Raw genomic sequence first — 12837 nt, 5'->3', positions numbered from 1 at the left:
TCCATTAGTCTAAGGAAGCATGACTAATATTACAAATTTTCTGTCATTCTATTCAACAAAATATAAATAAAAAAATTATATATTTTTTTCATGCTAATTTAAAAAAAAAATTGTTTATAAGACGATTACTTGAGTAATTTACTATAAAGATTAAAGTATCAACATATATATAACTTGACAATCAAATTAATTAAACATTTAAACTATTCAAATATAATTAAGCAACATTCTAGTATTTAAAATTATGAAATTGTGAACAAATATAATGGAATAGTAAATAATTATTAAAAAAAAAAATTTAAAAATTAAAAAATTTGTAAAAAAATGTTGGTAAGTTAAGTGGGCCAACCCACCTTCAACCCAGCTCGAACCCGTTTAACCCGTGGGTTAAGTGAGCCGGGTTGAGTTCAACCCACTTTTGAAAAAGTTAAATTTTTCTCAACCCAACCCGGCTCGAACCCGTGGTGAACCGGATTGGCTCACAGGTTGAAACTCATTTTGACATCTCTATATGACACCATGAAATAGACATGTGATAAATATTATTTTTTGATTAAAAAATTTAAAAAAAAAAGTGATACCTCTTTAAGATCGTCAATACAGTCCTCCAAATTGGTATTTCCCGGATATTTCGCAACTAAAATGAAAATTTAACCTTCATTACAGTAGACAGCGTTCCAAAAGGCTAAGTGCGATGGAAATGTATCCAGAAGCGCACATCATTCATCAATTATGTTCATCTGCTTCGAAAACAATCAGTACATAAAGTTGGGCACACACAAGTAAGTTTCAATCTAAATGTAATTCATCTAATATTCATGCAATGTTAATATAAATACAGAAATAAAAAACTATACAGATGTAAACACAACTGACTGAAACAATCAACAGATAAAAGATCGGGCCATCAAAATTCAGTATGGCCTGTATGATAATAATCATTGCTGGTAAACTCAAGCAAACACACCCAAAAATGTAAAACCACTCAAAGTCACTATCACACAATATTTCTAGTCTAATGTCAACCACCACGGAATGAATGTGATTCAGACCAACCCAGATAAGGCAAAACTTTGCTACGACTTCTGAAGAACACATTTCTCATACAAAGCAATGATATCTTTCTTGTTGGGATTCTTCAACCGGAGCAGCTGATCACCATAGTTGTGCTTTGTCAGCTCTTGTTTAAGCTTCTGGACGGTAAACTTTCTATAATCCTCCTCACTTGGCTGACTAATATTTTCTTCGGCACCCTCAAAGACGGAACCACCATCTTCTGGTTGTGTGTACTTAAGAGGACTGGATGTACTCCTAGTTCTCTTGTTTACCTTTACTATTCTTGGGCTTACATCCATGTCATCACCAAAGTCGTCATCTACCCTCATACGTTTACCATGGGAAGCAGTGTTTAGCTTACCGTCAAATGCAGTTTCATTGAGACGAAATTTAGTCAGCTCTTGATGGAGAGAATCAATTTTGGCTTGCGCAGATTGCAGCTGCAGAGAGAGAGCCTCAGCCCGGTTATTTGCCTGTGCATGTGCTTCACGTTCTGTTTCAAGAAGTTGTTCGAGAATTTGCGCACTATTTCGCCTGTGGGTCTTGTCTTTATCCAAAAGGGCTTCTAAATCCTTCTCTCTCTGTTGCACCTTTTCCTCTAGTTTCACAGCTCTGGTAAGTGCATCCTTCTCTGAATCCCTTACTCTCTTTAATTCAGCTTCCAAATTATCTTTCTCCCTCCCCAAACTTTCAATTCTCCTCTCAGCCCTCTCAATCTGCGTTAGTCTTTCCATTGCCAGTCTCTGCATCTCACTCTTCTCCTTCTGAGCCATGCCTGCTTCAGCCCGCATTTTATCAGCCACTTCAGTAGCCCTGGCAGCTTCTTTTTCGGCAATTTTACACCTTTCCTGGACCTCATCAAATCTTTTAAACTCAGTCTGGTACTTCTGTTCTAGATGGTTCTTCTCCTGCTGAAAAACCATAGCTTCCCTCTCATATGATTGGGCCCTAGCATTTTCAATTTTCAACTTCTCAGTCAACTCTTTAATTTCGATCCTCAGTGATGATATTTCAGTATCATAACTTCTTATCTTTGACTCAGCAGCCTGCAAGATCAGATAACGCACTTAGTCCCAACAAGAGTAAACATGCATATAATTGAGTGTAGAATTCTAGAGTCTTAACATCCATATACAATTCCAAGTCAAGTGGTTGAGATGCAACATAATATAAAAAATCATGAGAGCAAAAGACAGAAGCTGAGAAGTAGCCTTCCAGGTGCAGGTCCACAATAAAAGAAGAAATACACAAGTATCAAGAATATAAACCAGATTTTATTATACACATGCACAACATAAATCGTGTCATACTGAGAGCACTTGATAATAGGCCCTGTGGGACCCTACTTAGAAGCCAAGAATCTCACCTTCAACTCTAAATTCAGGGTTGCTAAACACTTCTCAGCATGATCAATTTTTGCAGTTTTCTCTCTTATTTCGTCTTCCTGCATAGTTAGAAAGGAGTAACAGATAAGAACGCAAGTTTACAAACCATTACAGATCTCTTCATGTATTAGCAATACTAAGTGAAAGATATAAAAGAAATGAGCAGGAATCTCAAGAGGGAGAGCGCACTTTTTCAGCCAAAGTTCCAGAAAATTCTTCTCTTAAAGCATCTTCCCTCAACTGTGTCTGCTTGTTTGTGCGCTCTTGCACAATAGATGCTTTCTCAAGAGCAGACTTTGCTTCTCTAACGGCAATATCATACTTTCGTTTCCACTCCTTCGCCTCCTCTTGAGCAGATTGAGCTTGTTCCTTTGCTGCTGCCAACCTTGCTTCAGCAGCACCACTTCGGGACTTGAGAGCTGCTATTTCAGAACTAGCTTGATCTTCTTCAGCTTTCTGCCTCGACAAGACTTGTTCATATTTTCTTTTCCAATCCATGGATTCCTGCTTGGTAGAATCTAGTGTTTTCAATAAACCAGAGTACCTTTCGTCCAGTAATCGACGATTAGATTGCAGATCAGTTATGCGATTCATATATTCATCAGTTAATTTCTTCTTATCTTTGATGGCATCCTCATATCTCTTAATGTAATCAGATTTTTCACCTTCGCTGGCTTCCAGCCGTTTCATTAAAAGTGCCATCTTATCTTCAATCAACCGACATTGTAAAGCATGAGAACTCTTTTCTGATTCAACTTTAGCTATTAGCCTCTTGGTAAGGTCAACTATGGGGCCTTCAAAACTGTTGACAGCAGCAAGACGAAAATTAATTAGAAAAAGTCACTGGAAAGACCAAAGACAAACAGAAAATTTGGCAGAAAGACATTTTAACAAACCTTCGTTGCAAGAAAACAGCAAGTTTGTGCCACTTCCCTGGACCTTGAATAGTTTTTTCATATTCAGATAAAAGAGCATCAAGAACCTGCATCAAAAATACATTATAGAAACTTATCATTTCAACAATGCTGCCTTATTTTTGCAACAGTCATGATGTATATTTTCCATTAGGAGCACAACAATTACCTTAGCAACATTATCAATCTTTGCATCAGAACCATTACAAGCTGCCCTCAGCCTCTTTTCCATAGACTGTATGGCATTTGAGCACTGCAGATCTGCCTCCATGAATGCATTCCTTCTATAATCCTGTTAACCAATACATTAGTAACATCTAATAGAAAGCACTGCCGCACTGCACCAACCCCAACCCCAACCCTCAAATGAATAGACAATTGCTTACTGATTTACCATGACAAAATGGTAGGTGTACGTACAGACACATACATAAAACTTAATTGCACTTCAGATCCCAAATCTATCATAAACAAAGGGAAGGACCAAAATTACTTTATTTTAAAACTGACTTAATTAGCTTAAAAATTTGAGACCTAAAACAGTAATTAAAGTCTTGACCAAAATGGATTTAAATAATCACAACTGAATATTGTTATGGTAACTTATAAACAAAGAACTCATCGTATACATTTCCCCTAAATGCAATAACAGGTTATCTTCACTCACCAATGATTCAATAAAACTTTCATACAATGCAACATGCACTAAACGATGTTCAACAAAAGAGGAAAACAAAATATCTAAGCAAATAAGATCTTATATTTTAAACAAGTAGGAACACAAAAAAATTTTGTCCCCTCTCAATAACCTCCAATACTGTCAGAAATGAATAATAATGATCTGTACAGCCAAAACAAAATATGAATCCATTCCAATTGTAACACACAACTATGCCGACCCCTAAGGATATAAGAAGCACCAAGCAGTTTTCCCTTCAAAATAGTGATAGCAGGCTATCATAAACTTTCCCACTAAATCCTGTAACAGAAGTAGATCAAAGGCAAGCCAATTACATGAGATGCATCCAGGTAGCTTACAGCCTTACATTTTTTCCTCTGCTTTCTAAAGTAGATAAGCTAGATGGTTCATTCAACAAGACCAGAGGGATCAGAAGGGGTAAAAGTTATATCTTACAATTTTAATACAAAACCGTTCAAGAATTTATAAGCAAATGAACCCATTGCAGGTAATATGACCATAAACTGCCACCAACCAGCCTATTACCCCAACCACAAAAAGAGGGAGGGGGAGACAAAACACCTGACGCAACAAATTATAAGATAACATTCACATAACTTATTCACATCAAGTTTATCAGTTAATTCCACTCATGATCTGACATACACAATACCTCAAATGCCTTTTTGAAGAATCTCAAAAGAAGGTCCTCATATTTCTTCCTGGCTGAACCAACTCCTACAGCACTAGCATTAAAAGCAGCCATTGACTTTTGAACTGCTAGTTCATGTGCTTCCCTCAGAGCACCCTACAAACAAGCATTACTATTAGAAAAGACAAGAATTATACTCATTATTTACTTTAAGCAGATAGAATAGATTACTCACTTCCTCAGGGGCCGTTGACCGCTCAAAAGAAGACATATAAACATCGGTAGCAGAATCATATGCCCGACGGCACTCAGCTTCTTCGACACTCTGCAAGGCAACAACAATTGAAGTATAAAAGCAATACTTTAGCAAACAAAAACGTCAAGAACACATGGCATGCTATAATATTTTCACATTTTCTTTCCCATATTCTAACAAACTATTTTACCAAAACCCCTTAATAACGTCACGTTGCTCCTTTTATTGTCAGATAAAATACACTAGGTAAAAAGAACAAATGACATTTTTGTAGTTAAAAACTAAAAAATTACTTCAAATGTATTAAAAAAGTAATCATTCACATCAAAAGAGAGGGGACAAAAGCAGCATACAATTTAGAACAATTAATAAAAAGAAATTTTTATCAGTTGAACATCAACTTCAAGATATCGTCAGTTCGAAGTTCCACATCGACTAGAGATAAGGCAATTTCATAGTACATAAGTGAGGTGCAAACCTTACCTTACAAGCCGGTTCAAACCCTATTTTCTTTATTCTTAACATGGTATCAAAGTCTTTGTTTAAAAAAAAAAACCTATCCTATCGAGATCTCTTGGCCATTCTGTTCCACCGGCTATCGGACCGCTAACGGACCACCCATTAATTTCTAGTCCCACACACGATATGTATATACCTCGGCGTGAGGAGGTGTCAATTATGATTTATGAGAACGTAAAACGAATAATCAACATTTCCTCAAGCATCTTATTTCCTTGGATGGTTAAAAATTATATTAGGCAATTGGAACAAGCCACTAAAATGACATTTCATAACCAGTTTGACCAAACTAAAACCTTAAACATGTCCAGTGAATTCTGTATCATTATTTATGTGATACAGCTAAGTTTTTCCTCTCTAACTCAAGTCGGTTACAATAATAATTTGAAGATTAAGTATTTACCTGCCAAGAGGAAGAAATTGTAGGCACAGCACCATGGTTGAGCGCATCCAAATAAGATTCCGTTATGCCAACCAAGACAGGACCAGTCATCATAGTTGCGCCAACTTGTTTTGGCCTTGTCCTCTCAAAAACAAACTTTGTCAAAGCATCAAGGCCAGATCGAAATTCAGGCCTTAATTTTCCAACCTGCATAATATAAAATATCACAAGTTAAAACATGCAACAAAGTGACAAAAATAGAATGTCAGCTGATAAGTTACTTACTGATATCTGATCCAGGCGCTGTAGATCATTTTCGTTATTCAAGGGTCGCACAAGAGTGAAGCATTCCCTGTCTGGGAACAAAGCCCGAATGGAATCTCGAATCTGTTGTTTAATTTTGTTAGAAAAATAATTATTCCAGAGAAAATAAACATATTTGCCATTTTCCAATGTACCTAACGAACTTGCAAATTTTATTTACAAAAAGTTATAGTTTGTAACTCACAATGACAGGAACTAAAAGAAATTTAGATTCAGAAAATAACCATAGAACAAAATCTTGTTGGACAACATTCCATACATGGAAGAATACAAATTTTTCCTGCTAAATCTGAAATGAGACTTAGGCTAGAAACATTCAATGTGTATATCCCTTAGTGATAGTGTAGAGGTTTATTTATAGGGATAAAAGCAGATATTTTCTACTCTATTGCTTAGGAGTAGTGGGGTAGTGGTAGGTTTCTTGTTCTAAGTGAGCTCCAAGCTCAATATTTAAACCGCAAATATTATCAACTTCTTGGACTAGTCTAACCACGAGAGATGCTATCCCGGACAAACCACAAGCCCCAAGCTCAAGCCTCAGAGCGAAGAGTCTAAAAAAACTCGAATTATGGGCAAGTACAAGTTTCAACTTATCAGTCAATGTTAGCATAACTATTAGCGTGGGATATTGGTATCATGCCAAAAGACATTAATCTCAGCACGAAGGTTGTTTCTTGCACTTAGGAAAATATTAGCATTGGCATATACATGGTTATCAAACTCGCAAGTTAACTCATTAACTCGTCTGAATTTACGTTTCCACTCACTCTGGACAAGTTGACTTGGAAGGAAACTCCATACATAACTCAGCCAAGTTGATCCAAACCTGATCATTGGTCTCTTCCACTTGAAAATAAACTTCCACACTAATTATCCACCCGTCGGATCCTCTCCCATGAACAAGGGCAGTCCCACCTTCTTGACTGATTGTCGAAATTCATCAAGTGCATCACCCTATAATTTCTTCAAGCCTCTACTGTTGCCACCCATTGTTTTCACTGATGTCTTGTTTCCTCCCTCAGAGGATTTTTCTATCTTCAGGCTATGGTTCCCTAAATGCTCTCTGTCAGTTTTCCATGACCCCCGCCCACATTTTTGGAAAGGAGATCAAACAACTTAGACTGATTGTCAACGTCATCTGTGCATAAAGCCTCCTACTGTTCCTATGAGTTGTAACTAGTTTTGTACCTGAAGTCTAGTGGAGTTTTTTGATCTTTCATCTTCTCATTGTATCAGATTTCTATCATTATAATTAGAAGCCATAAGAGGGGTCTTTCAAGCCCTCCAAAAATATTTTTTCTCTTTCTTAATCTTAAGTACTTTCATTCAATAATCGGTCTTATTCCTTTGAGCTTCTCTACTCAATAATGTTATTGAAAATAGAATTATTGAAAGAAGAAATGACAACACAAGGAGAATGTGTATATTATTATTGAAGGCCCAGCACATAAGACTACTAAGATAATTAATAATAATCCTAGAAATAGTAGTGAAATAATAATTAAGTAGCGTCTATGAATAACTAAAAAGGGAAGCAGAAAGGTACCTCATTTTTAGCTGCTATATCTCTTCCACTCCCTTCAACTGGCCTCAAGGCAATTTCCAGATAATCACGGGGTGTTATTTTTCTGTTATCTTCTGTAAGGTCCAAATAGAAGTCCTGCAAGTATGAGAGTTGACAAATTAATGAAGTAAAAAGTGATAATGTACAATACAGTTACAGTCTACTAAGATACCACCAAAGCTACAATATTTTGACACTTTTGCCCAACATATGTACACAACCTACCCTTAAAAGCCAAACAAAAATTGGGGAAAATTGGCCTAGCTCAGATGCAGAAGTCTTTCCTCCAGATGCTCTAACACGAATATGCTTTGTCATTTGGGTGACCAGGGAAAGACGATCCAAGGCAGCCTCATCAATACCACCCATCTGGAAAAAAATGTAGCATCAGCATTCCAATTTCAGCAAGAAAGCCACAAAAGTTGGAAAACAGAATAAAGTTTCATGTTGTAACAAAATCAAATTGATCATGACATCCAAAACCAAGGAACAAATGAACATGCTAGAATGAATGTATAGGTTTGAATAAGCCCTGCCAACCTGGTTATAAATGAACATGCTAGACAAAAGAACTGCCAGTGAGAATATCTGGGTACTGTATGTTCCCTGCGTAGTAAACAAATTGTTGAGTAAGACAAGTTAGCAATGTTTAGAGATCGACTACATACATGTGAAAAAGAATATTTGATTAGAAAGCTGAAAAACTGACTGTTTGATCATAAGCATCTATTCCTTCACTGTCTAATAGCAGGAGATTATAATCTGTTCCGTCAAGGGCAGTCCTTTTCAAAGGTGTACTCCACAACCAAAGCCCTTTGGTACAAGGCCGATGTGTTGATGCTACTTGAAATCCACTACCCTTTCCTAATAGCTGAAATAAAAAAATAAAAAAGCATAAGCCCAAAATCAAAAGTACACATTATAATAATAAAATAATGTTATAAAAGTATGCATATTTCGAGACTCGCAGAAATAAAACTGAGTGTTGAAGCAAACCAGTTGTTCATCTTTACCATGTGCTGATTCAACTTTTACTCGGAGGAATTTAGAGGCAGAAAGGATGTTCAATATATATTGAATAAAAAGCACGCATACGCAAAAGAAATACTCCCAGTAAGTAAACAATCCAATGGCACCGAAAGAAGTACGAACGCATTTATCTTCCACATACAACTCGAACCAAAGAGAAACAAAATCCACAAACTTATTGCTGCACACGATACGCAAACGAGCAGACACTCTCACAATCACAAAACCACACTTTCCACTGTAATCACTGGACTACTAGCCAATCAAGGACAGTCCCCAAACCTTCCAAGTAGGTTTCGAATTTAGCGTTCAAGTTACCTTATAACACCACCACGACCACAACTAGAAAAACGACATTTGTCCCAAAATTAATCAAAACCAGATATGCAACAGTTACATAAACCGATACTGTATCATAGAAACAATTACCACTGAACATACGGTTATCCCAAGGAACAGACATCAACACATCAAAACCCTAACTACACTCCAAAAACCCTAAAGTCCAACAGCGACGAAATTTTCACTTGAATTGAATAATTACCTGATTCAAGATGAAACTCTTGCCCTGCCGTGCGCGACCGCAGACGGAGACGACGCCGATGGGCTCCTTGACAAGTTGGAGCGTAGCGACGGCTTCCGGATCCATGCGGAACTTCCCCTTCTCATCGCAATAGACGAGGCGTATGGGCCTGGCGGGGCCGGTGACTGGAGATGCCGACGAGGAAGACGGCGCGGTGACGGCGGAGGAGGGCGGGGACGCGTCGGCGGGGCTATCCCTGCCTCTGTTGAAAAGCTTGAGCATCTTTCTCCCTTTCTCGGGGTATACACTTTTTTCTTCCCTCTTCCTCCGTTTCTGGGCTACCTTTATGTCTGGATTTTCAGAAATTGTAACACTACTGTTTATTCCAATTGATTTAACTTTTTCTTTTGAGGCGGTTTAAAATTAGCGAGAGGGAAAAGAAAAAAGAAGAATTACAGACACAAGGAGACTTTATAATAGAGGTGTCTTTTGTTTCTTAACTCCTTTATCGTCAAGTTGAGCTTGGTTATAAAAGCAACCATTTCAAAAAAAAATTAACCGGTTTCGCCTCTCCTTGAATTTTCCTTACGGTTTTGCTCCAATTTTATTTTTCAATTTAATAAATATTTGCTTTCAAATTTTTTACTCAATTAAATAATTAACATTTTAAAGTAAATATTACAAAAAAATATTATAATGTAACAATTTATTAATAAAAATAATAATAAATCATTTACATTGAATAACTTAAATACAAACTTATTTTTACCCTTCAATTAAGATTATAAATAGAAATATCATTTCTAAAAGTTGTAATTAATTTTAGATTTTTTATGCAAATAGTTTATGGCTTTTACATTGCTTAGTTTGGTTATGTGACATCCCATTTGAATAGATAAAATCTACTAAATAAAACATCACACAGTTATAATAAAGAGTAGTCAGAATTGGAACAACATACATAAGGATCCCAACTGTTACAGTCATCCACGAATGCACTTGAAAGGGGTTCTAGGCATATAACCATGCCATAGCCAAAAAGAGAAACAACAAAGTTCACAGTTATGCAAAATAAAGACTCCTAGAGCAAGGGATTACAAAGGCACTAGGGCCATAGAATCGTCCTTCGAGGGCCACTTCAATGAGCCCACTAAGTTGCACCGCTACCACCATCAGGCCTACCTCCAGAAGTATTTCCATCTGCTCCCACCATCATCGCAAAAGGGAAATCAGAACAAGGACCCACACACAAAAGAAATAGCAAGGTAAGCTAGAGTGACTTAAATTATGCATGTTATTGCAGCGAAATATTTAGAAACAGTCCAAACATACAACACAGTAGGCATAAGAATCACATTATAACAAATAAGCAAGACTATATGACTCAATTATCCGGATACATATACTAGGATCAGATTCACTGGACGCTTGCACTTGTGGTGGCCTCTACTGCTCTGCAGAGCCATTGCCAATGGGTTTCACCCTACCACACACAAGGTTAGCCTTTAAGCGTCTAAGGCCATTATCCTGCCAAAGACTATGGCCTCCCGCTACTCTCACCACTTGGGTCAGTTTGCTCTACTTGAGACTCACTAACTCTTTAGAGTTTCGGGATGCGGTCCTTACTTAAATCCTTATCCTAACATATACACTACTCACCACCATGGGGTCTCCCCACGAGACTCATGGAATTACGCCTATCACACAATCAGAATCATTTTTATCATACAATTCCACTTCCCTTATTACCTTCATCCCATTCTCATGTTAAGACATCACAAAGCCACAAATCCATGATCAACCTCATACCAAGCATGCCAATTTCATTCATAAGTCCAAACACCCAAGCATATTCACGAGCATCATATTTAGGAAGAATAATTCAGACAATACATGCATCAAATCATCAAAACAGTCAAGAAAATAGTGCCCGCACTCACCACTGCACTGACCTCGCCCAAGCTAGGGACCTCGCTCAGGCGAGGTGCTTGCCTCGCTCAAAATTGTGGGCTCTCGCCTAGGCGAGACATGCAACAGTGACCCCTGGGAGATTTCACGAGCTCTCGCTCAGGCGAGCCCTTCTCGCTTGAGCGAGACAAGGTGTCGCTCAAAACGTGACTAACCGCTTGGGCGAGCGCTCGAGGCAGAATCTTGGGCGACCTTCTGGCGAGCTCGCCTAGGCGAGAATACCAGTTCTCCCCCATTATTCCGTGCATGCAACCCAGAACAAACAGGCCAAACATTTTATTCTTGATCTCACACAAGCACAAACATTTCCAAATCCCTTTTAAACATAAAACAGTGGTGAAACAGGCAACATACTCCAAAAAAACGAAACTAAACTAACTTCCCTTACCTTGCTTAGATGCTAAAACGCAACAGATCCACAACTAAGAAGTACGTCAGCTCCAAGGGCTAGAGCAGTGAGCTGAAACATGGAATGAAGACAAACCAGGGTATGAGACAAAACCCTAACCGGTCTAACACACTTAAACGGTGTAAAGAAGAGGAAAACAGACCCAAAACCTTAACGTTTAACTTACTTGAAGGTGAGAAGGATTTTGCTAGCTCGGAGATGAACGAAAGTTATTGTGCCCTAGCAGAGCACTTTGCTGGAGATTTGAGAGGGAGGGGTAGGAGTTGATTCTGAAAAGGTGACAAGTGAATAATGAGTCAGCTGGAAGGGGTATTGGGTCCTACAAAGGGGCTGACCCTGGGCCTACGAAAGGCCAGACCCAACCCCTTTTTGGGCAGAAACAAGGGCTTACAGGTTACGCATCAAGGGGTGTAAATAAAAGTAAAACAATGGTTGTTTGAAACAGTGAAACAAAAAATAAATTCTTATAAAAAAGTGGGAGTTTTCTATTTATGTTTTTCAATAAAATTTGAGAAGAAAAATGGAGAAAATATGTTGAAACATAAGTCTAACGTAAAACTTTGGCAAATTCATTAATTTGAGAAATTATGTTTTTTATACTCTTTTTATTCACGCGTGTATGTGTATATTTTGTATGATAATAAAAAAAATTATAAAAAATTATTATTTTAATATTAAAATAAAATAGAAATAATTTTTATAATTTTATTGTAAGTAGTTTTTATGATGTAGGATTATCTTATTCCTTTTTAAAATTATCGAATATGGTATGAGTTGATTAAGAAAGTTAAGTGAAATCTTCACTGGACATATAGCAGTATATTGTCTAGATATGAAGGTTCCTTTCACAAAGTTCAAGAGAAGAAGGTAATAGATTGATTCAAAACAAAAAGGAAATGGAATGCGAATAAACCATAGAAAACAGAGAACAATAAAGGAAGAAGAAAGCATAAAATGGAAAGAAAAGGAATGGTAAAAATGTGAGAAACACGCCACTACAAGGCTAGGCTAGAAATCGTGGCAACCTTGAAAATGAGTGAATGTATGTTCCCACTTGTTATGCAAGATAAGACTTAAAAATATTCAATCCCTAGGGAGGAAACTCTCATAAAGGGTTGATACACAAATGTGTTTAATTCTCCAAAATGTTCAACCTCTTGTACAAGTGTTAGAGGTC

At 37.3% G+C, this 12837-nt stretch overlaps 1 protein-coding gene and 1 long non-coding RNA gene across 2 annotated transcripts; both read right to left on the bottom strand.

Annotated features, from left to right (window-relative positions):
- Positions 1-783: 783 nt before the first annotated feature.
- LOC114177337 (guanylate-binding protein 1-like) lies at positions 784-9764 on the bottom strand. Its single transcript, XM_028062634.1, has 14 exons — positions 9305-9764; positions 8441-8602; positions 8272-8337; positions 7957-8100; positions 7714-7827; positions 6129-6230; positions 5865-6050; positions 4922-5011; positions 4708-4842; positions 3525-3647; positions 3338-3423; positions 2631-3243; positions 2423-2500; positions 784-2102 (listed from the first exon to the last, which is right to left on the bottom strand). The coding sequence occupies exons 1-14, from the start codon at positions 9563-9565 to the stop codon at positions 1077-1079; spliced, it is 3186 nt and encodes a 1061-aa protein (XP_027918435.1). The 5' UTR covers positions 9566-9764; the 3' UTR covers positions 784-1076.
- Positions 9765-10281: 517 nt separating this feature from the next.
- Positions 10282-11920, bottom strand: LOC114176680. Its single transcript, XR_003603037.1, has 3 exons — positions 11827-11920; positions 11640-11711; positions 10282-10483 (listed from the first exon to the last, which is right to left on the bottom strand). It is a non-coding gene; the product is annotated as an uncharacterized LOC114176680 (long non-coding RNA).
- Between the last annotated feature and the right edge of the window lie 917 nt (positions 11921-12837).

The sequence above is a fragment of the Vigna unguiculata genome, chromosome 3 (assembly GCF_004118075.2).
Source record: "Vigna unguiculata cultivar IT97K-499-35 chromosome 3, ASM411807v1, whole genome shotgun sequence".
NCBI lineage: Eukaryota > Viridiplantae > Streptophyta > Magnoliopsida > Fabales > Fabaceae > Vigna > Vigna unguiculata.
The sequence above is the reverse complement of the archived record's forward strand: the minus strand, read 5'-3'. Positions and strand labels throughout refer to the sequence as shown.

What these genes read in the sequence shown, in the direction of transcription:
- LOC114177337 (XM_028062634.1), bottom strand. Translation starts at nt 9,565, where the DNA reads ATGCTCAAGCTTTTCAACAGAGGCAGGGATAGCCCCGCCGACGCGTCC. An exon ending in AGAGTTTCATCTTGAATCAG is followed by an intron (nt 8,603 to 9,304) that starts GTAATTATTCAA and finishes TTTTTATTTCAG; the next exon opens with CTATTAGGAAAGGGTAGTGG. An exon ending in AGCGCCTGGATCAGATATCA is followed by an intron (nt 6,051 to 6,128) that starts GTAAGTAACTTA and finishes TATATTATGCAG; the next exon opens with GTTGGAAAATTAAGGCCTGA.